This window comes from Falco naumanni, chromosome Z (assembly GCF_017639655.2).
Source record: "Falco naumanni isolate bFalNau1 chromosome Z, bFalNau1.pat, whole genome shotgun sequence".
NCBI classification, from domain to species: domain Eukaryota; kingdom Metazoa; phylum Chordata; class Aves; order Falconiformes; family Falconidae; genus Falco; species Falco naumanni.
The window spans coordinates 82,209,603-82,228,912 of NC_054080.1; the positions used below are offsets into that span (position 1 = coordinate 82,209,603).

The following is a 19,310-nucleotide window of genomic DNA, read 5'->3' on the forward strand; positions in this document are numbered from 1 at the left end:
GCAGTCATAAGTGAACTCATGTAAACATCTAGTTGAAAGATGCATGAGATTCCATCCTTTTGCCATATTCATACAGCTGCATAATAAATTTTGGGACAAACTGGCTATTTCTTGGGTTGCTTCCTATTTCGGAGACAAGACTACCGATTAAGCAGATCCGCAGGCACTCCTACACTGGGACTAGCTTTTTTCTCGCTGTTCCTCGATGAAGCACTGTAACGTGCCAGACTTCACTTAGAGAAGCAGAAATTTTGCTGATGTTTGGGAAACCCCCTGTGGAAAGCTGTAGTTGCAGTTCTAGCGGTCACCTCCTACGGGACCCGTTTTAAAAGCCCTGAGCTGCAGAAGGTTGGCTTCCCATGCCTTTCATCCTCGCTTACCAACACCTCCGCCATCTGCTCTCTGCAGCAACAGGGACCAAGCCCAAAATGCTAACCCAGGTCTGAACAAGCTCAGGTTGCTGCTGCTGCAACCTAAAATAATCCCTGCATGTCCCTTCATTCTTTCTTTCATGGAAAATGTGGTGAGTCCAGGAGGAAAGAGCAGGCATTAACCAGAGTGCCAGCAAAGATGACTTGTACAACCAGTAGCTCTATTATGGGGATCTCTTGACTTCTTCTCTAAAGGGCATACAGTTTGGGTTTAGTTTGTTGTTGGGTTTTGGGTCTGGTTTTTTTTGAAGATAATATCTGGATTCTTTCCATAGCCACGTTCAGCAGAGCGCTTTCACAATGAAATGGCTCCTCACACAAATGCTGACCACAAGAAAACTCCCTGGAAAACGGGTTCTGCTTTGATGGTTTGGCCAAATACTAGGAGGCAGGTTTGGGTGTTGGAAGCCCTTCTCCCAAAGAGCTGCTGCTGCTGCTCCCAGCTCTGCCACTGACCTGTGATGGGACTATGTCACCTTTCACCTCCCTGCCTCAGTTTCCCTCTCTGATAAATCAAGAGAAATGGTATTTTGCTTTCTAAGTTCACTGGGATATCTGGACGAAAATCACAGAACAGAGACAAAGCATTTTGTATGGATATATAATATACAATCAGCAGGTTCTCCCTGGTGTTTCTAGGGATGCTGGGATAATAAAACTCCTTTGACTACCTCTGATTTCTGAATTTCAAATATGGCAAACAGGGCTGGAATTTCATGTATTTTCTTTACCATTCCCATATCATTTTCTTTACAGACTCTCATGTTTGAGTTGCTTCACTGGGAAGAGAAGCTCTTTTGAGGGTAAAATATAAAATAGCTGCAGGTACCTCTTGTCGGTGCTGTAGAAATGGAGAAAATGTGAAGTTACCGTGTGACATTAGCACAGGATTAATAATTCTGAAACACATTTTCAAGAAAACCAAAACAACAAGAACACCGAAAAACAGAGACACGCAGCCTCTCTTGGACCCCGTGGGGAAGGGATTTCTGCTTTATCTTAGGGCAGTTGTCTGGCTACAGGGAAATTACTACAAGCAGAGCTGGAACTTTGTTAAAAGTCACCTTGCTTTCATGGGAGCTGAGCACCTGCTGGCCCTGATGCTTGCTTTAAAAATAATAATAATAATACTATTGAGGGAGTCAAAAGCCTCATAGTAGGTTCTTAAATGATAAAATATGGTTTCCACTAAGTTCAATGCAGTGATAAGAATGGAGAGGTTGCATCCAGAAGGTGACATTGGCATCAGCTGGAGGAAAAGAGAACAGTGCCACCACAGCGATGTGCAGCCACAGCGGCGTGTGCACAGGCGTGCAGCAGATAGGATGGAAACCGGCTAAATTAAGAATCCGCTTAAATTCTCCCGTTTCTGCTTGCCTCAGATTTCCTATGGCTGAGTGTGGGTGGTTACCCATCAACAACGTTACTTCAAACCCACTGAGTTACTCTTCAGACACATTCAAGGACACTTATCTCTGTGCCTGACTTAGCTTGGAGACCTCAGTGGGATTTAGGCAGACAAACATGGCCCATCATGCCCACTCCAGCAAGCGATGAATATTCTCAGGTCCTAAATTAGGAGCTCCTAATTTAAGCTTTAAGAAAAGCAAGTATCCCCACACCTGGCAAGCGCAAGCCTTATGTAATACGGATCTGAGCACACATTCCCACCTACAGAAAGGAATGCAGGTTTGCAAAGGGATCTGGTAAGAAATGCGCGGCTGCAAAAATTCAGATTTCCCTGGTGATCCTGAAATACTTTTCTAGACTTATTCTCTGCGCGTCCATCAGCACGATATTACATTTCATCAAAACGCAATAAAAGTTATGGAAAAACAGGCCTCAAAGATACAGATTTCCTTCCAGATACTCACTTGCTTGTGAGATGAATCTTGGGAGTAATCCCAAACTCTCCAAAGAGAGTAACAAAGACGTTTGCATCGGTTCCTGCTCCCCGGACATCTCCTGTCACCGTGATCACCTCGTAAACTGTGGAAGGAGAAAAGAAAAGTCAGGACAACAGGAGAAATCCCTCACCCTATACATTATGGATCCAAGTCAGCCCCAAACCGGAGTTGAAACGCAGTCCCCAGAGGCGGTTCTCTGCACCCACCACCGAAGCAAGCCCATCTCTCAGACAGGGCATAGTCACTGCTAAGGATCAACCCAGCTGGCGAAAGTCATCACATCAACCTAAAGGTGCTGGAGACACTTTACATGGGCAGGGAGGGGTTGAGTTGGGATAGATTTTGCTGAAAACGAAACACTTTTCTGTGAACACACCGCTTCCCCTACCATGATGCATGGGCACGTATTACGTATAACAGATGAATTTATGTGGAGTGTTAGAGGAAAGCTGTTCAGCTATTTTTCATTTATGCACATGTCAACACAATGCACGCTTTCCTGTTTGCTCTGATAACATATTTGTATGAAGCTGAGAAATCGCTATAGCCAGAAAGTTTGCATTTCAGTTGTTCTGGAGAATTTACCAAAGACCAAATGGTAAATCATGATGAGAAAAAGGTAGGAAAACACTTAAATAAGAGTCCCAAAGCTCTATAAATTTATCTTCCCAAGTACTAGATTCAGTAGCAACTTTACTACCACACATACATACATATATATATATATACACACCTATCTTTCTGGGAGACACACAAGTTAAAAATAGCTTTTTACTCAAGTGGAGAAAGACATGACAAGATCCAATGGCCAGAAGGTAGAGATGGATAGGTTCAAATTCCAGTCAGACACAAATTTCTTAAGCAGGATGATGAGTGAAGTTAGAACAGGGCTTAAGGCTTGAAAGGAGGTTACCGTCCTGAAGGACATGCCTTGGTAGGCTCAGTACAAAAGGAACTGGAAGAAATGATAAAACTTTGCCTCTGGCCACACCAAGCGCCCTTACGGCCCCTTATGGCTTTGGACCACATGATGTTCATTAGCTAATAATGATGTTTCAGGCTCAGACCTATAAGCTGGAGGAAAAACTAAACTTTCATCATTTCATCTTGCACAGCCTGACTGTTAAGTATGTGATTTCTCAGAACTAACACTGTAAAAATGCCCTTCTTCATGGGGGCAGCAGAACTGATGTATTTTGTTAGCCCCCATCTTTTCCTTCACTACATCACATATATATTCAAAAGAGAAAAAAAATATATTGGCACCACTCTGAGCATCAAATGTTTTTCCCCCACTAACATGAAAAGCATCACGGAGAAGAAATTAAATCATCATTTTAACTGAAAAGCAGAGAGGCAGAGCGCTAGAGCAAAACCCAGGCCACTCCTGTAAAACTGGTTAGAAACTACTCCTTGTTTCCAGCAGCTCTATTGCACAGAGACAGAGTAAAAATACCATAATATTTTCCTAACCTCATCTTTCAACGAATGTAAATAGGACAGAAAGGGGTCATTACTAATATATACAGTAAGTTATGAGCTGTGCTGGGATAAATTTTAAGAATCCCTTGGCTTGGTGTATTTCATTTACGGGCTGAAAGGAAGAGGAGGTTTCATTGCAAAAAAAAAAAAAAAAAAAAAAAAAAAAAAAAAAAGAAGATCTGAAATCCACAGCTTGCACATGAGTAATATGTACGAACGAACAGTGTTTGCATTTCACCTTCCTCCTGTTAGCGTCTACACATGCCAACGGGAGATATTTGGCATCGCGCGGCGAGACAGACGACATCCTCACATTAGCCATTAACAGGAGGAAGGCTCGTAATCCGCCCTGCCCCAGTGATTCACCACCCATTGCTTTGAAAACAGCAGGCTTACATCATGAAGTTATAATATTGCTGCACTTCTTTATAGCAACCTTCTAAGTCTGGCCATCTCAAAGCATACTGCAGCTTACCTGCGCCGTGGAAGTACTTATCACCGTCAGAGCACCCTATAGGCATTGCCAAAGCGGCAGTTACAGCTGAGCATCCTTCTGCAACTCTTATTAGGGGGAAAAGGGCTTTAATGCACTGTCCCCCCTCTCCCCACAGAGGCTCAGATTTGGCCCCATCCCTGTTTTCAGGGGGTGAGGTCAAGTTGTGCCCAGCTTTGTGCCAGCGGGCACATGGCTGAAGGCATTTTTCCTGTGAAAAGGGAAGGGAAGTCAGCACACCGCTCCGTAAGTTCTCAGAGACCTTTCAGAAGTTCAGGTAGGTTTTCTAGTGAGGTTTTTTTATTATTGCTGGAGAAATGGTAGGAGTTAGATGTGGCAGGCAGCCTGTCACATTATGTCTGCCCACGTTACAGCAAGTGAAATCCATTCCTGAGCCGCTCTGCTGCACCTCTGTGGGCACTGATGTCACCTCGTCTATACATCTAACCTTCATGTCCTCACAGAAGATGTAGGCCAGAACAATCTACTTCCACTTTTCAACTCCTAACAAATGAGATGATGGAATATGAGGAAATTGTCTAATACAACACCCTCAACAAGCCACAGTATTGCCCCCTTAAAAATCAAACCCCTTCTCTAATTCCCACAATGGGACTCTCATGGTTGCAAGAAAACGCAAGCCGTGAGTACGTATAGATGTGGACTTTAGGTTCACAACCCCAAATTCAGCCCCCACATGCCATAGCAGGCAGCACATGGAGGAGGAGTTTCTACTGGGACAGATGTGCCGAGCACTGCCCAGGTAGCATGCATCATTACTGAGCATACGCTGTGGTTAGCACCATTTTAATTAACTCTGCACAGAGGGACAAAAGGAGGGTCTAGGTTGGTGACAGCAGCATGTCACCACATTTGATGAGTGCCACAGTGCACCCCTGGAAGGGGAGAGTCCTGCCACCCCTTCTCCAGCACTACAGCTGTGCGGCCAGCTGTGCAAGTAAATGATGCCACATCTTTCCAGTGATGTCACGGACACAGGGCTCATGACTTCCTTTGCAGGAAGAAAAACAAAGTTAAATACTAATAGTGACACTAGCTCTTTCTGGAAAAGGCACCTGGAGAAAAACACAGCTTATTTATCCTCTTCCTTCGGAGACATGAAAGTTCAGCTGTCTGGATCCAGGATTGTTTCCTTTCTTTGCATTTATTTTTGATCAACAACTGACAGCTGATGGGTGTCATTGTTGCTGGGAGATTCTCTGCAGCTTGAGGACCCCAAGCATTTTGTACCCCAAGCCCCTTGTCTGGGGTGTGATTTAAGCATTTATGATTTAAGACACAAGAACTGTAGGACAGTGACATTTCTTAACTACTCCAGGGTTTGCTCCTGAATAATTGGATATGCTGTCTTGTAGAGAACAGGTCCACCCTTAGCAAATGCTAAGCACAAACTTCTTGTACTTTGTGATTTGGGACAATAAAGATGAATTAACTGAAAAGCTTGAAATTGGATTTCTGTGGAGGTCACATTTCTAACTAACAGTGGAACCTGGATTCAGATCCCAGATCAATTTGCAAGTAGAAAAAGATCAATTTTGTTATTTCAGTGCTTCAGCTGTGAAGGGGAAAATTAAGAAAATACAGAAGTTAAATATCTCAAGTACCAATATGTTCCATCATGCAAGCTAGGTCTTCCCTTCCCACCAAATTCCTTCCTTTCCTTTTGGTTGGACTCATAGTATTTCCAAATTTCTTCTCATTTTGAGTCCCTGGTTTTCAAACCCCTCTCTCCATCACTCAAGAGATCTGAATTGCCTACCGAGGATCCGCCTCCATCACCGCTGTTAATATTCTCAGATCATGGGTGTTAATGTTTACCAAAGATTTGCCTCTGTGGTGTGAAGATGCCAGCCCTTAAAACCCCTCCACTGACGGAAAACATTTACCCAAATTCTCCAGAATTTCCCAAATCATTTTAAGAGGTGCTCTGTGTAAATAAGGTTGGGCATCTTTTTATTCACTTTTCTTATCCTCCACCTGCATCAGTTTCACATGGAATAGATGCCTATTACCGGGAAAAGTTAAAAGAAAAACAATCCATCAATTTTATTTCACCAAATGGAAGGGTAAAAAACACTACCAACCAACCCACAACAAAACTGCAATATTTTTTTTGCGAAGTAATGAAACACAAAGGTTGCTGTTTTCCCATCCCTTGACATTCATGCACGTAGTCAGTTTAAGATTTCTTTTGGGGCTGTTGCTTCGTCTGACAGCTAAAGATAAATTATGGCCAAGTTTTTCAGGATAGTATGAGGTTTTGGTATATCACTTCAGGTTTGGCCGTATCATACTATTGAGTCTCCTCCTCAACAGAAGCAGTCACTGAATGCAAATATTGAGAGCATCCACAGGGATTTTATGGTTACCCTTGGCGTTTCCAAGTGCATTTACAAAGCATCCCTCCCTCCTTTAATAATTTATGGGATGTCAGTATGCAGTGTCTCTGCTTTTAGCTGTCTGACATCTTTGAGAGTTATAGTGGGGAACCTTTAAGCTCCTCGAAGAGATGTGCTCTCAAAGTGGAATGGGGGGGGGGGGGGGGGGGGGGGGGGGGAGGGGCTCATTCAACCCCACTGACATCTCCACAGCCAGCTGAGAGACCAGTCCTAAGCCGACACTGCAATGTCTTACCAGCTGCATACCTCAAGAGTTTCTGATCTTCCTGTTTCAGTCAGCACAATTTGAAACATGAACTTTCTTCAGAGTTTTGCAACAACTTTTGGCTTCCATCATATGAAAAACAACTCATTTCTATGTATTCCTCTGGCCTTATACATTGAGATGTGCTTTAGCAGAGGTCTCTTACCTTCCTCATGGATGGCTAGCTTTGCACCCACCATATTCCTAGTTCTTTCTTGATCAAACATAACCAACAATGACATTCCCCTGTCCCTGTGTCACATACTGGCATCGGTCATCCGCCTCCCTTCAAACTTCACCCAAGCTGGTGTTTGGTCAGGTCATTAAGTCTGTAAGATGTTCCTGCCCACCCGTGCTACTCCTCAATGCTTCTCTTGCCAGGGTTGGCCGAGTTCATCACGCACCATGGGTAGAAGAGCCCCAAAGAAAGGTTACAAAAGCAAAAGGGAGAGTACTGGATCCCAGTTTGAACACCACCCTGCTACATGGGCCACTGCTCACAGGAAGACACCTACATTTAGGTGCTTTTAGTTGGCAAACCATCTCACACCCGAGGTCAAGGTAAGTCTATTCCAAGTGCCCAGAACATGGCCAAGTTACGGGGATCTACAGCGTTAGTATGGGAACGCGTGACTTCCAGGCTGGTTTCCAAACCTTGCTTTTTTCCCCCTTGGGCTAGGCAGGCAATACAAAGCTTGTAATACAGCCACTGATACAGACTCTTCTGTTCCAAATATTATCTCAATCAAGTGGAATTTGATTCACTTATGTCATCCGGTAGATATTGAATCCCCAGCTGACTCCACTGTTCAGCTATCCGGCACAAAGACTTTGGAAACCGGTGGAAGTTTCAGCAAGCTAAACAGAACTGATTTTGCTACAGACGGCAAACATATTATCGCTTTGCAGGGGCATGTACAAGGTCAGTAAAGGAAACAATAGATGCCAGATTCTTTGCTGAAAATAAGCGTTCAAAAATGGTCATTTCAAGCACAAGGTAGAGATAGCATAAAATGAGGATCAAGCTACGTTGCAACATCACAGGAAGAACTTACAGCCATCTCCCTGTCTTGCAGAAAGAGCTGATAGTATAAACCCGTCCATTTGATGGCCGGGGTAGAGAAATACTCACTTCAAAATGGTTGCTGAGATTATTGTAAAGCTGTAAAGACTGAGAAGCGGAGACAGAGATCCTCTAGCTAACAGCATGCAAAATTCCCTTAGCTCCACAAGGAAGGAGTATCTTCAGGGCAGAAGAGTGCTTTGGCTGACAAGTTCAGGTTTTTCTGACTCCAACAACATGGGACTGCTTAGTGCTAATTACGGCATTGACTGCAGATCCCTGCAGGTCACGTTCTCATACGGTGAATACGGGGAACTGGGATGGAGCTCATGACGATGTCTAACTGTTGTCTAGCAAGAGTGGCCCTTGGTAGAAAAAAAATAAGGGTTATACCACAAGAATGGTTAAAGAGGTGGGATAAGACAGCAAAGCTAGTGAGGACTCATCAAAGAGTTTGGGTAAGGAAGAGGGAAAGCAGAAATAAGAGCTGAGCCGTGCTGTGAGCATGGGCAGGGAAACAGAGGGGCTGAAAGCTCCAGGGTGGCTGCAGACGTGGAACATCCGAGCATGGACAGAAGCACCCACATCCTGGAGGCAGCCTGCCACCCTCCAGCATCTCCGCCTTTTACCCCACTCTAAGCTGATCTACCACATACCACCATACACCACACCAATGGCAAACCTCACCTCCCTCATCCCTGCCTGCTCTCTCAAAATCTGCAAACCCATGCCCCCCGGCCGCACGCACAAGGTGAGCAAGAACTAAACCCTCTTCCACCAAAGCAGTGCAAACAGCCAGCAAGATGCCGTCCTCGCCTCCCAAACCAACACACACTGCTCTGAAGCCATGGCTGTCAGAGCCACCTTCAGATGCATCTGTTTAGCGGGATGCAAGTAGCTCATCAGCAGTAACGGTTGTTTGCACTTCACCATATTTCCAGTTGGGAATTCACTGATTATTCTCAATATTCACTTAATGTTGATTCATGCAAAGCACAGATCACTCTGGCTCCTACTGAAGCACTTCAGCATATGTTTGTCTTGGAGCACCTGAAGAGTACCTTGACATTTATGCAAAATACTTGGAAGGTTTTAAGGGTCTGTGCTGACTGTTACAGGTTATATTTGCCAAAACGATGCTCTGTGCACACGCACACAAAGGTTAAATATTTATTATAGTCACAGTTTTATCGGGACCATCCTTTACCTACTGGGAAGATGGGCCTTTGAAATCACCATTTGTTTGTTTTTATCAAGCCACGATTTGGGCAATAATCTCCTGTCATGCACAAAATGAGTCAAATTCTTCTCTCATTCATTCTGGGGCAAATCCTGACTAACTCCGTTGACTTGAGCACAATGACTTTGGATTCGTATTGGCAAAACTGTGAACGGATTTGGGCCTCACACGCTATGAGAGATTGCTTGCTCTTTATATGCTTTAGCAAAAGCAGCTTTCGAGTCCAGCATGGATGCCAAATTAATTATTCAAAGCAAAAGAGAAGGATTTTTCCATGAATATTTGGACCGGTTGCACACTGTTATCCATTTTGCTAGTCATAGATTATACAAAGAATTGCAGAAATAATAGACTCTTGCATTTTGAGACACTTCACAGACATGAATTAGAGAAGTTTCCTGCAAGTCCACCACTGTTACACACAAACAGCATTTTATCTTGAGCTCTGAAACATCATTTGTCTCTTAAAATATAAATCTAAAGCATACTGTCCCGCCTGTTCCCACAGGCAAAGTAGTTGCAGTATGGAGTTTGTTTTACTTCATCAGCTATTGCAAAATCAACATTTCATTGCCATGCACTGTAGGAAGCCAAACTCTATTCATCTGGTGCTCCAGATATCACTTAAAAGAGCTTTAGCCTTAGCACCACCAGAAAAAAAATAAAAATATCTTAGTTCTTTGCTGGAACAGCAAAGTAGAATTAGCTTAGCAATCCACATCTTTGTTATTCGAGTTTAAATTGCAGCTGGAGGAAAACGCTGTGCCTCAGGGGAGAGAAACATTTGCAATAAAAACCTGTTCCATTTCTTTCATTATCTTTCGGAAACAAGGAGGGCCTGCCAGAACACGGGTGTCTGAATCACAACTGTGGGCAAGAACATTAGACATCGCTGTCCAACGTGAAGGGTATAACACAGCCTGGGTAAAATAGGATATTGATTTTACCCGCGGCACTGAGCAAAGTCGGTGGCAGAGCAATGTGTCTGCAGAAGGCAACTGGAAGTAATTCCCTGCTAGCATGTCACCGGATTCAAACAAGAGCCCCACTTGCTTCTAGCTTTCCGGGCAGCAGGATAACCAAGACCAAGGAGAGATGCTGCCCTTGCTGCCAGCCCTGACCCCGGTACCCAAGCAGAAAGAAGAGCGATTTCACCAAAAATCACTTTTTTTGCTGACCTCCTAGCATCCTTGGAATGGAGGCACTGCGCATGTTGGATGCTGGACGTTCTCTGACATGAACAAGGGAAGACATTCCTCACAGTTTGTTTCTGGGGAACGGCGGAGTTGTTTTTGCAGGGGAAAACACTCCAAAAACAACGTCTCAAAACCTCTTGGCCTGAGGCAATGAATCCAGCAGAACTGTGTTCAGGAGTCAACAGCTGGCCGAGCCACCAAGTCAACAGCTGGCCGAGCCACAGGCAGGCAAGGACCACGAGCAGGGACGGTCACCCCACGGCAGGCACAGCCCCCACACGCCGGGGGGTGACACTGCTCCCCAGCAGCTCTCGGCTGAGGAACCGTTTGTTCCCCAGAGCCGATTCCCAGCTGCGTTTCAGGTTGACGCTTGGCCAGGGCAGGGACTGATGCCTGGCAGAAGCTTGTTATAAATATAAATAGCATATTACCTGTATTTACACACTTGGTTAGGTGTCATTATGAATTAATCATAACACCCCAAGTTAATCATTCATGACGGACAGTTACTGCTATCCAAATTGCACCTTAAAAAAGATTTTAAAAAAAAATTGATATAACTTATGACCTTCCCACCTCCTCCTTCATTACAAATATCTCCTGATTAACACTTACAGCTCACAGAGCAAGGCTGATAAATATATTACACTAGAGATGTCTATAAATTGGAGGACACCAAACTGATGTGGAAAAATATAGCAGATCTTAACATCGGGGGGGTGAAGTGCTGAAAACACCAAGAGCTTCCAACAGCCCGATCCAATTACAGCAACAACAAACTACTATATTTTGATATGTGTCCAGTGAGTCTTGTAGCGCATGTAAATCCAACAAAAGCCACAATTATTATTTTCAGTCTGGTTTTAAGTGTTGCCACTCAGGTGTTCATAACATTGTGTAGCACAGCAATGTCCAGCAAGGAAGAAAAACCCCTCTGACCATGCACGGGAAATACCTGTACCCACAAGGCACTGACGATAAACACTTAGAGCAGCGATAGTCAGCCGAGAGAAGGTTTTAACCAGGATAAAAGTATGTTGTGAATCTGGAAGTTACAACCTGGTTGCATCCTTAACAGCTGACGCAGAAACCCTCAATAAATCACAGCATCCCAGCAGCCACCAGAGGCTCTTGACTGACACCAGCCCACCACAAGCCTCCGCTTTCCTGGGGATCAGGTGGAGCAACCACTTCAACTGAGGCTGTGGGGATTGACCTAAACTGGAATAAAATATAAAAAAAAAAACAACCTGTTTTGCCCTCTTTGTGCTTAGTCCCTTATAGCTCAGTATGATTTTCTGTCCAGCCTGTCTGTCCAGATAGAGGCAGTTCTGCTGTTTCGATGCCACAGTATTCAGATATCAGTCCAAATACACAGAGACAGGATAATAAACAGCTTCAGGGAGAGCCTGGAAGATGCGTATTTAACTAAATGTAAATGGGAACAAAATTCATGATCCTTAAAATATCAATGCAGTCTTGAAACTGGGAATTTGATGCACCGGTGGAGGAAACTGCTGTACCTGTCAGCAAAAGCAGCTCCTCCGTTTGCTTTCTGCACAAACAGAATGAAAAACTACCCAGGCAAATATTGGATTTTCCGAAAACACAGGAATCTCTGTTAGTTTCTTAAGGGTTAAAAAGAAAGAGTAAAAATCCCCACATCTTGTTGAATTATTCCAGTATCATCAAGTTCTAGTCCTGCATCCTCTAAAGGCCACACCTGGGATGCTTTGGATCATTGGATGCAGCCTGAAGGAACACGTGGGCTGGGGAGGAAAGACATCTAGAATTGAATCTATTGATCTGCATTTAACACCTGCTTCTCAGTGAAATCTTGTTCAGTTTCTCTTCAGGAACTTTCAGCTATTAGAAGATATTAAAAATAATGCATTTATTAGAAAATAAAAATAAAATAAAAATATTTTAAAAGCCCCAAACCAAACGTTCCATCTAAAAAGTAGCCACAGGGAACTAAGGACATAAAACTGAACTTGTCATTCCATTCAGATTATTTTGGGTGCGAGGAGAGCAGCAGCGCTGCGAAACCGCTGCCCCCAGGGCCGTGGGATTTACAGGCGCCAGCCCCACACCAGCTGTGCCCCGTGTTCGCCAGCCTGGCACCCACAGCTCTGCCGCGGTGGTGGTTTTGGTGCTGCCAGCTGGGCTGAGCCACCCCAAATGGCTCCTCTGTGCCTAACAGAGATGGCTCCTGCATATGCTTGGGGCTGCCGGGTGGTGCACAGGGAGAGGTGGGGGGTACGCAAGTGGTTGGTCCCCCCCCAGCCCTTCCTGTGCCTGCGCTTGCTGAGCACAGACCTGCAAACAACGGGACGTCTGCAAGGACATAGACCTTCAGGTGCCAAGTGCTTGCTCTGAAAGGTTTATTTGCACTCATCTGCTTTCCTCGTTTGCGCTTTACAATACCGATTTTCCTTACCAGTGACGAGTGGCAGCCCTGCTGCAGGTTGATGGGCGATCACAGAGGGTGAAGAGCTTCTCTGATTCCTTTCAAAGCCCCATCCACAGCATTTTCATCACTCATTTCCAATTCATGAGACCCTGTTTCAGCATGACACCTCCAGGCAAATTTAACTCACCAGTGGAACCACACAGGTGTGTAGTGTGGGTGGGGTGTCTAACAGCCAGACACAAAGATTTTTTTGGTGTCTACATAAAAATATTAGCAAGCGCTCCTTCCACTTAACATTTTAATCTCACAGCTGCTTTAGTATTGGCTTATACTCTCACACAAACTGATAGTTCTTGGGTATGCTCTTCTAAAAGTCATCTAAACTTTTCAAAGTTTGTACTTCACCTGTTCATTGCTAACTATGGAAAATGCTGGGATGCAAGTAGGTGAGATCCATCACACCTCCAAGGCAGGCACGGTACCACCTTCTCTTGGTAACACATTTTGCCTGTCTCAACAGATCACAAGACATAAAACCACTGCTGGTACAAAACTCTTCTCTAAATGTTTTATGCTTAAAACCCAAGCTCATTTTAGTGATGAGGACAAAAAAATTTAAAAAAAAAAACCCAAAAAACCTATCTTCCAAAGAGGAGTCCTTGTTCATTCTGATTTGAAATATTAATCAAAGCTTCAATTTGAGAAGATCAGTGGGTGCAGGGTGTAGATGAGATGATTTTGCAACTGATGATCATCTATCATAGAAGTAGGTGATACATCTCTCCAGTTCTGTATATAGCACAGGGAGAGAGCTGGCGACCACACAGCACTTGCTCTCCTCCTCCATTCCACTGCTAAACTACGTTAAACAGAACTTAGCAGTAAACCCAGCACGTCCTGGATGCTTTTTCTGTGTAACCCTTTGTCGCAGTCCTTAAAGGAACATGATGGGATAAATGGGACACAACAAAATGGATGGCACACATCAAAAGAAATTATGAGCTTTTGTATCTGTTTATGAAGCAACATTTCCCCCCACCCATCACCACTGGAGACAACATGTTAACAAAACCATGCATTTCCTGAGCGGCTTTCTTTATTTTTTACTTATTGGCACTGCCAAGACCACTAAAGTCCAGCTTCTCCCGCCGTGCAATGCAGACAAACCAGCGGTGTGGCATACAAAGTGCTCAGCATCTGTCCCTGGAGGAGATGACTGCAGCCCCAAAGCACTCATCTCCTGGGAGCTAATCCAAGCTCTGCTCCCTCGCGTGGGAGTGCACATTTCCCCATGGACCTCTGTGGCATCTTTCTCATCATGAGTCACCTAAGCCTTCCTAGCCACCTACTGTCACACCAACCTGCCCTTTACAGGATTGCATGTATGGAAGTGCCTTGTCCTTCATCCTCTGTGAAACAGCCCTGGGAACCTTGGCCTTGGAGATGGTGACCAAGCGAGCATAATGCAGCAGGTCTGGATACATAGAATCATTTAGGTAGAAAAAGTTCTTTCCATGCTACAGCAAAACTTGCAAGAAACAAGGAGAACCCACTAGAAGATTTGTTTCCCTTTAAAGGAAAGATACCCACTTCGTATCCAGATCTGAAACTTGCCAGGAAAAACACAAGGGGGGGGAAAAGAAAAAAAATATTTTATCATCAATAGGATGCCAAAAAATTGTTTTCCTCTGAAATGAGATACAGCTCTTGGTGAGCTACAGCTATATGGAGGGATGCCTCAAGGTCTCCTGAGTCAGCAGCACCTTGCTGTGACACAGTACAGCCGGGAGCTTTTCAGTGTCTCGGGGCTGAGGTCACCAAGCCAGCAGCTACCGGCTCAGCCAGAGGGAAGACTCTGTTAATGGCGTAAAAACCAGTTTGGAGGAAAAAACATTTTCTTTCCTCCTACCAGCCCAGAAGGGGTTGGCAGAAGTGATCCACAAAACAGATAGTGGCACTTGGTCCCTTCGTTCATAGTCCTCTGACCCCAAACCTGAGCGGCAGGACAAGTCACTGTGCCAGTCTCCCTCTTCCTTACTGCAGACAAAATCTGAGGTAACAAGAGCAAGGTAGGGTGAAAGAAAGAGATGGAGCTCCTGCAAAGGGTTGGTCTCAGACACCCACTCTGAACCTCAGGTAGCTGGTACCTATAGAAGATTTAATAGCGGTTTAGGCAGCCAGGGCGCTATATGAACAGTCTCTGGATACCTACTGCCCTTTAAATCCCCCAGTCCCACCAGTGACATTTACACGATGCGTTTACACGATGCAGCGTGCCCTTTTGCACTATTATTGGCAGTTCAAGATCAATAGACTCGTAGACTGGTTTGGGTGGGAAGGGATCATCAAAGATCACCTAGTCCACCCCCCTGCCACGGGCAGGGACATCTCTTACTAGACCAGGTTGCTCAAACCCCATCCTTGAACATTTCCAGGGACAAAACATCTACAAATCCTCTGGGCAACCTGTTACAGTGCCTCACCACTCTCACAGTGAAGAATTTTTTCCTTATGACCGATCTAAACCAACTGCCTTTCAGTTAAAACCATTGATGTTTATGTCTCTACAGGCCTCGATAAAAAGCCTTTCTCCATATTTCTTGTAAGTCCCCTTTGAGTACCGAAAGGTTGCGATCAGGTGTCCCCACAGCCTTCCATACTGTACTGCAGAAGTAACTTTGCAAGCACTTATTAATAAATAACTAATCTCATTAACACCAGGATCACAGGAATGGTCAACAGCCGCAATTTAGTTAAAAACACCTGCTATCTCTACTATAATTTTCTCAGATGCACTATCACCTAGTCACTCGATATCTATCGTTTTCCTGTCCCCAGGAGCTGGATTTGTCTTGTTCCTCAGTCATCGCTCTAACACGATGGGGGGATCCCTTCTCCTGCTGGCTAATGCAAGAAGATAAAGAGGACATCAGGCGACACAGGCACCATCGACTCCCTGCTTAGAAAACATCTACAACAGCTCTCTTTTCTTTTCACCACAAAAGGAATCACAACTTGTGGACCGAAATATATCCCTACTGAATATTCACCGGTACCAAAGGCAGCTGACGTCCCCAAATTTCCAGGAGGGGTTTTGCAGAGGTTACACGTTTCTCAAGAGCCTCACCAGCAACCGTCCCTTCACTCAACGGTCCTCTGGAAGAAAAGCAGCAGCGGCCTCTGACTAAGTCACACAAAGAGTCTGATTTTTGGTATGAAATTAGGAAGAGTAGCAGCACGGTATGTGCAGAGGGGGTAGCTGGAACTCAAGCAAGAGGATAGAGCAGTTAGAGTTTGCTCCTGACCTTTTGCTTCTTGTTGCCAAATAGCCCAGTAGCAGGTTTCCACTGGTAGAAAACCTTAGTGGCTCATTGATTGCATATGTCCTACCCAACAGCCTTGTCCTCCCCTTCCTCCCTCACATACACGTGCACTCACTTCCATAAAGACCTGGAAACGGGGAGTGCAAAATCCAGAACCAGCTCAAGGCGGGGAGTCCATGATCCAAGGGAGCAACCAATGGTTCACCCTTGGGACTTTTGGCCACACAACAAATTCCTTGGAGACCCTGGGGTTGTCACAATAACAAGTGTTGCAGGTTTTGGACCAAATTTTTACATTTCTGACAAGGACTATGAGATTCGAGTCCCTGCTTAATTTGTTTCCCAGAGTTTCAACCACAAGCTATTACCTTCCCTGCAGAAATCGTTGACAAACTAAGCAGAAGATCATGGAGAGGTTATTAGAAACATTTGCTGAAACTTCTCTCTTTGAAAAGTGCAAGTTATTAATCCTCTACTGTAAGAAAATCGTAATATGAGGTGAGACAGCCTCTGTCCCCCTAAAGAGCTGTCATGAAGTAGGTTATGTGCATGACCTAAATGCAGTGTCTATGGGATGGCACCACTTCTCTGCTTCAGAGGAATTGAATCTTTTTTTCTTTCCCCAGTGCAGCCATACGGCACCATTACAAAAGTCATCAATTACAGTTAACCTATAGCCACACCACAAGCATGAGATGCTTTACAAGATTCCTAAGGCACATTCAGTTCCCCAAATTGCCACATCAAAGATGTCTTATGACTATAATTGACGGGGAAACCACAGCACTGACAGTTTGCCTCGCCCCAGTCATGCCAAGATCCAGTTGCACAGGTCAGCTGGTGTCACCCCTCAGCAGTCCGTTACCTCTTCACCGCCCACCCAAGGAGACAACCTGGGTGTGCTTGGGAGCATCTTCATACCTATTGAGGGATTTTTCTTTTAATCGCGGAGTACACCATGGGTCTTCGGTGTTCACCTCGCAGTTTCCTCACTTCTCTGTCCCAGTGCTACAGGTTTGCTGGGGAAGGAGGGGGTTACTAGCTGCCACCCAGCAGATAAAATGCCAAAGTAGTCTTTTCCCACAAGCTGTCTAGATGTTGCCAGGCTGATGGCTGTGATCCTTCTCCAGACCACAGTCTTCTAACGAAACTCAGCGTATCATCTAAAACCTTACGCCCCTGCGCAGCTCGCCATGCACTAAAGTTCCCTGTGCATATAAAACGAGCAGAGTATTTATTTTACCAACACAGCATTGAGGTTTCGAGACAACCAGCAGTATTTCCCCAGCCTATTTGGTTACTGACAACATCCAGAGTAACAGTGTGCTGGACCTCCTGCTTCTACATCAATCCGAAGTGGTCCACTGCCTGCTCGTCCGATTGCTGACGCTGCTGGCACGCTCCTGCTGCATATGCTTGAGCAGGATTATGCATCTTTGCTATGTATTCTGCTTACACAAGGGGACTCTGCTGATTGCAGCTTCTGAACAGCACCACAATGCAAATATTAATTAGGAGAATGTAATTACAGCAGTACCATGCACACGGCAAAGCAACTTCTTAAACTGAACAGCTAATACAGGCACAATCTGTCACTGCCACCTCACACAGTAAAAAAGCTTATTTAATTAGAAATATTCCCCACATAGGAATGACTAGTGCCTGCTCCCCCAGGAAAGGTCCCGAGACAGGCATCTGCATGGCCAGCGGTGGCACTGGCTGCCCAAGAGGGGAGGTGAGAAATGACGGAGCTGACCTTTTTTCTTGTTGTACTCATCTTCTGCCGCGTTGGAGGAATCTGAATGATAGTCCCGTAGCTCCTGTTCATACATCTCCAAAAAATTATCGTCTGCCTTTCCTTTCTTGGACTTGTCACCTTTCTTCTTCTTATCTTTGCTTTTTTTGCCTTTCTTCTTCTTTTTCTTCCTACGCTCGTAGTCATCCTCATCCTCACTGCTATGCTCTCTTCGCTTCGTTTTTTTCTTTTTCTTCACTTTTGGATAAATCTCCGAGTCCTCAGACTTTGATTTCTTCTTGCTTTTTTTCTCCTGGCTTCCATCTTCCCCACTTTCCTTAACTACCTCCTCTTCCTCCTCCTCTTCTACTTTTTTCTTTTTGTTCTTTTCACTCATGTCATTGTTTTTCACCCCTACTTTTTCTTTTTTAACGACACTCCGATTGCTTTAACCTCACTTCTGCCACCTACCCTGGCTCCTTTCCAATTGCCAAAGTCCTTCAGTCCTCCTCTCCCTGCCTAGGGCTGTGCTACCCTTGTTTCACGGTCGTCTTCTTCCTCCCCACCAGCTCAGCGTAGGTATGTCCTGGAGTCCCTTGTCATTCCCAACCCACGGGTGCCAACAGCTCACCTCCTCCTGACTCTTTCTGCCTTCCTTCACCTCCTTGACTGAGGCATCTGCCTCTCCCTGTTGACTCTCCTGGTCTTTGGGTTTTCTTCTTTTCGTTATTATTAATTATTAATCAGTCTGCGAGAAGAACTCTTTTTTTCAGAGCTGCCTCAGCCCCCGCTCAGGGTCAGTTGACAATCTGGGTCTACAGTATCAGGACGTGCCAATCAAGGCTGTAGCCCCCAGGAAAATCAGTCAGATGAGGAGGGCACATTGTCGAGTCACTTCTCGTCCTCCACATGCCAGCTCAGGATGGGGCAAAACAGAGGCATTTGTCCTTATAACATGCAGCAGCTTCAGAAACCTCATGAAAAATTACTTAGTGCTATCCAGTCATGTGGTTATGAGACAGATGGACAGGTGAAAAAGGAGACCCACCAAGCAACCATATCGCGTGGTCTGTATTTCCTCTTCATTATTCATGGTGACAGGATCACCTTACTGATAACCAAGGTCTCAACTTTACATGGATTTTTTTTATTTATTTTTTTTACCAGAAAAAACAAATACCTCCAGGATCTCTGGAGACCTTCGTAGCATCAGCAACACACTCCTGTGTCCAGCTCCTGTGTCTGCGTTACTCTGTGGTAGCTCCAACCAAAAGAAAAAAAAAAAAAAGTGATGTTCAACAAATAAATACAACAGTGAGAAGAAGACACTGAATGAGCTTTACACAAAGTGCCCTTATAACAG

General features: G+C 44.8%; 1 protein-coding gene across 1 annotated transcript; it reads right to left on the bottom strand.

The window, feature by feature from the left end:
- Positions 1 to 1,181: 1,181 nt before the first annotated feature.
- On the bottom strand, positions 1,182 to 18,344 carry LOC121080757 (uncharacterized protein DDB_G0283697-like). Its single transcript, XM_040578881.1, has 3 exons — positions 17,969 to 18,344; positions 2,306 to 2,420; positions 1,182 to 1,272 (listed from the first exon to the last, which is right to left on the bottom strand). Exons 1-3 carry the CDS (start codon positions 18,342 to 18,344, stop codon positions 1,182 to 1,184), a joined length of 582 nt encoding a protein of 193 aa, XP_040434815.1.
- Positions 18,345 to 19,310: the final 966 nt, after the last annotated feature.

What these genes read in the sequence shown, in the direction of transcription:
- LOC121080757 (XM_040578881.1), bottom strand. Translation starts at nt 18,344, where the DNA reads ATGAGTGAAAAGAACAAAAAGAAAAAAGTAGAAGAGGAGGAGGAAGAG. An exon ending in TGAGTACAACAAGAAAAAAG is followed by an intron (nt 2,421 to 17,968) that starts GTCAGCTCCGTC and finishes CTCCTTCCACAG; the next exon opens with TTTACGAGGTGATCACGGTG. An exon ending in AAGATTCATCTCACAAGCAA is followed by an intron (nt 1,273 to 2,305) that starts GTGAGTATCTGG and finishes CCATTTCTACAG; the next exon opens with CACCGACAAGAGGTACCTGC.